At 28.8% G+C, this 3,380-nt stretch overlaps 1 protein-coding gene across 1 annotated transcript; it reads right to left on the reverse strand.

Moving 5' to 3' along the window:
* Window positions 1-104: 104 nt before the first annotated feature.
* LOC111030259 (52 kDa repressor of the inhibitor of the protein kinase-like) lies at window positions 105-1,693 on the reverse strand. The gene is made up of 4 exons (XM_022309673.1): window positions 1,673-1,693; window positions 1,197-1,356; window positions 297-1,099; window positions 105-218 (listed from the first exon to the last, which is right to left on the reverse strand). The coding sequence occupies exons 1-4, from the start codon at window positions 1,691-1,693 to the stop codon at window positions 105-107; spliced, it is 1,098 nt and encodes a 365-aa protein (XP_022165365.1).
* Window positions 1,694-3,380: the final 1,687 nt, after the last annotated feature.

The raw sequence follows: 3,380 nt of genomic DNA on the forward strand, positions 1-3,380 counted from the left end.
GGGGGGGGGGGTTTAAAATATTTTTATGATCAAATTTACAAGTTATTAGTTAAACTAAAGTTCATTTTTATTTTTATTTTTTTATTTTTATTATAATAGGAAATTCATAAAATAAAATCCACCCGTCGTTTGTTTGTAGATAATTCGTCCAACACTTCCTTTGCATCCACTGATATTGAACGATGAATGGACAGCATTGCCAATCCATTTAATCTTTTCTAAAAATTTAAAATATCATTCATATTTTTGTTTAATTAAATATACAGTTCCTATAATATAATATATTATATAAATACCTCTGACATTGTATTCCTTAGGTACGTTTTAATTCTCTTCAATGACGAAAAAGACCTTTCGGATGAAGCTGTTGAAACAGGTAGTGTTGCTAATATTTGTAGTAATTTGTATATATTTGGATACATGTCATTGCAGATAGTTAAAGCATCCATAGCATTTGTAGGTTGTTTATCTAATGCAAGTATTTTACGTTGCCAAAGTTTTAACTCAGATATCAAAATATCTTTATTGTTATCTGCCAAATCATCATTATAAAAATCTATCAAACTAATAAATTCATCTTTTTCAAGTGTTGACATTTCTGTCGTTTTTGGAAATAAGTTTTGAAATCCTTTTAATATTTTCTGATGTTCAATAAATCTTGATTCAATTTCGTTAATAAACAAGTCTAAATAGGGTATGAATATTGTTATTTTAAAATATTCTTCAGGTGTATTCACTGAATAGTTATCTCTGTTTTTTTGTTTACGTGCAATTCGAGGTAATGTTATTGAAAAACACAACTCCTCAGCTAGAGCAGATGCTTTTGTGTAGATATCATGAAAATATTCATCAACGTTACTTCGAATTGTTTTTAATTCAGACAGTGTCGCATTAGCTAAAACCATAGCTTCTCTTAAATCAATAGCAACGCTTTGGAATTGTTTAGACAGTGGCAATCCAATAGCAAATATTTTAGATAAAACCAAAAGTGATATGATAAACTCTCCTTGTAAAATTGAATTTTTTAAATTATTTGCTTGACTTGAGGTATCACCATCGGCCCAACTACTAATTGTGTCTAAGGAATCAATGACACATTCTAAAAGTTCGATAAAATCATGAACCGATTTTATGTATGGGAAAATTAAACGTTATATCTGGCGTCCATATATTATTTATAACTGTATGAATTTCACTATGAGATAACACACGGTTAACAAAATATATTATGTCATTAATTCTTATATCAACTGAAGTAAAAGATGAAGAAGGTATACAGGTTTCAGGAGTCTTAATATTTAGATCATTTTTAGGTGCTAAAGAATTTTCTATGGTAGAATCTTTAGGTTTCGATTTCTAAAATACAAAATTAATATTTTGATCAATTGTTTGTATTCGTTAAGGAATATTATAAAATTTTAAAATATAAAAATATACTTTAATAGAAGCTAGTATTATGTACTATAAAATAAACATTAAATACTTGACAGTAACATCAATAAAAATAAATAATAAATACTAAAACTGTTAAATACGCAACAATTGAATTATAATTTTTTTAGAATAAATAAAATAATGTTTGCAAAGTTTAAGCTATGCGTAAATAAGTAATTAATTATATTAATGTATTAATATTGTATAAAAATAATGCAATATTGTTTAATATGCTTACCTTTATAACAAATTTATCCATAGTTGATACGCGTACTAATGTTTCAAACTCTAACAATCAAATGAAATATTATGTCGGTCGACAGATAGTAATATTATCGACCGGCGTCAGTGTGCTGAACGTCGGAGGCCGTTATCGCTGTTTTCGTCGATTTTATTTTATTGGGCTTTCTTAAAATAGAAGTGTAAACACTCGGATAATTTCTACAACCAGGGATATTATTATAAATAGTCATAATAATATACACGTTAATTTGTACTAGTATTATTTAGTATAACTATTATTTAAAATTATAACCAATATAAACATTTTGTTTTGGATGGGGGGGGGGTGCAAACCCCTTAACCCCCCCCCCCCCCGTAACTACGCCACTGGGAAATACATAACATATGGGGCTGTTTCACGAGTTTCGGTAACATAACGTCAGGCTTGTTAGGCTTAGTCATTATTTTTAAATTGGTCATAACTTGTATAAACACAGGGTTAAATCTAACATTATTGTACAACACAATTGGATGGAGCATCAAACTGACCGGTGGGTTATTTTCAAACGTAACTCACCACTTAAAGGTCTCCACACACTGCCGCGGTGGCGGTAGCGGTTAAATGAGTCCGGACACAATTTACCGCCACCGCGGCGGCACCGCCAAGACAAAAGAATTTTACCGCCACCGCTGCAGTGTGTGGGGACCTTTATGCATAATAAACACAAAAAACATTATAATCCTAAAAATTCAGAATATACAATAATAGAAACAGAAACAAAAAATAAGAAAACCAAAGCACCACTAATTCCATACCACAGAAGACTCTCAGTATAAAAAAAAATATATATAAAAGAGACGATTTCATTGGTCCTCGTAAAAAAAAAAAAACAATTTATATAAAAAAAAAAACTGTAAAAATAACTTAATTTAAGTTAGAGCGATAAGAAATAATTACTTGTAAAAAAAACTGTAAACATAATTAAGCTAGCATAAGTTTTACTAGAAAAAAAAATATCAATACTAAAATAAACAAATACATTAATAAAAACAAAGCAAAAAGCTCAAATTAGGCTAACCTCATTAGATGTAAAATCAACCAGAGGTAAATTAAAAGTTCCTATGTTATTAAGATAAATAAAAAAAAAAGAGAGGGATAGGACTACTCTATAATTAATTATTAACTTTAAGACAAATATTACTAGCTCTAAATAATAAGTTAATATCACATAAAATTAGAAACTAAGCAAAAATCACAATATGTCATTATATATGCAACAATGTTATACCTTAAGAAACAATTGTATAGCAATCATTACAATCCACAAGTTAGGAAATTTAAATTTAAAAATAAAACAGTAACACTAATACAAATAGAGCAATGGTGAAATGGGAACTCAAGCTTTAGTCCTACGCCTACACCATTCCCATTATATTTTTAAGCTCAAAGTATATTATCATCAACCCTTAAATTTTGTATAAACAAAGACGTTACCCACTTACATTATATTCAAACTTTCAACTTTCAAACTTAGCATTTTTTTTTCTTCTCTTTTTTCTCTCTGTCTAACATATCAATTGATGTATTGCGCTGACACTCACCTGTGAGTGGTGTTGTGAGGGCACAACACAAAAAAGCGTAGGGTGGATGTAATGATATGCTCACATATGATAATTGTATATATTATTTACTTATTCAATAAAATGAATAACGGTCGAGTTGT

The sequence above is a fragment of the Myzus persicae genome, unplaced genomic scaffold (assembly GCF_001856785.1).
Source record: "Myzus persicae strain clone G006 unplaced genomic scaffold, MPER_G0061.0, whole genome shotgun sequence".
In the NCBI taxonomy this organism is placed as follows: Eukaryota; Metazoa; Arthropoda; class Insecta; order Hemiptera; family Aphididae; genus Myzus; species Myzus persicae.

Bases quoted from the DNA above. Each gene is read 5' to 3' on its own strand.
- LOC111030259 (XM_022309673.1), bottom strand. From the start codon at position 1,693: ATGGATAAATTTGTTATAAAG. The intron at 1,100-1,196 runs GTGAAATTCATA...TCGAACTTTTAG, and splicing joins TAACCGTGTGTTATCTCATA to AATGTGTCATTGATTCCTTA. The intron at 219-296 runs GTATTTATATAA...TTAAATTTTTAG, and splicing joins TAAGGAATACAATGTCAGAG to AAAAGATTAAATGGATTGGC.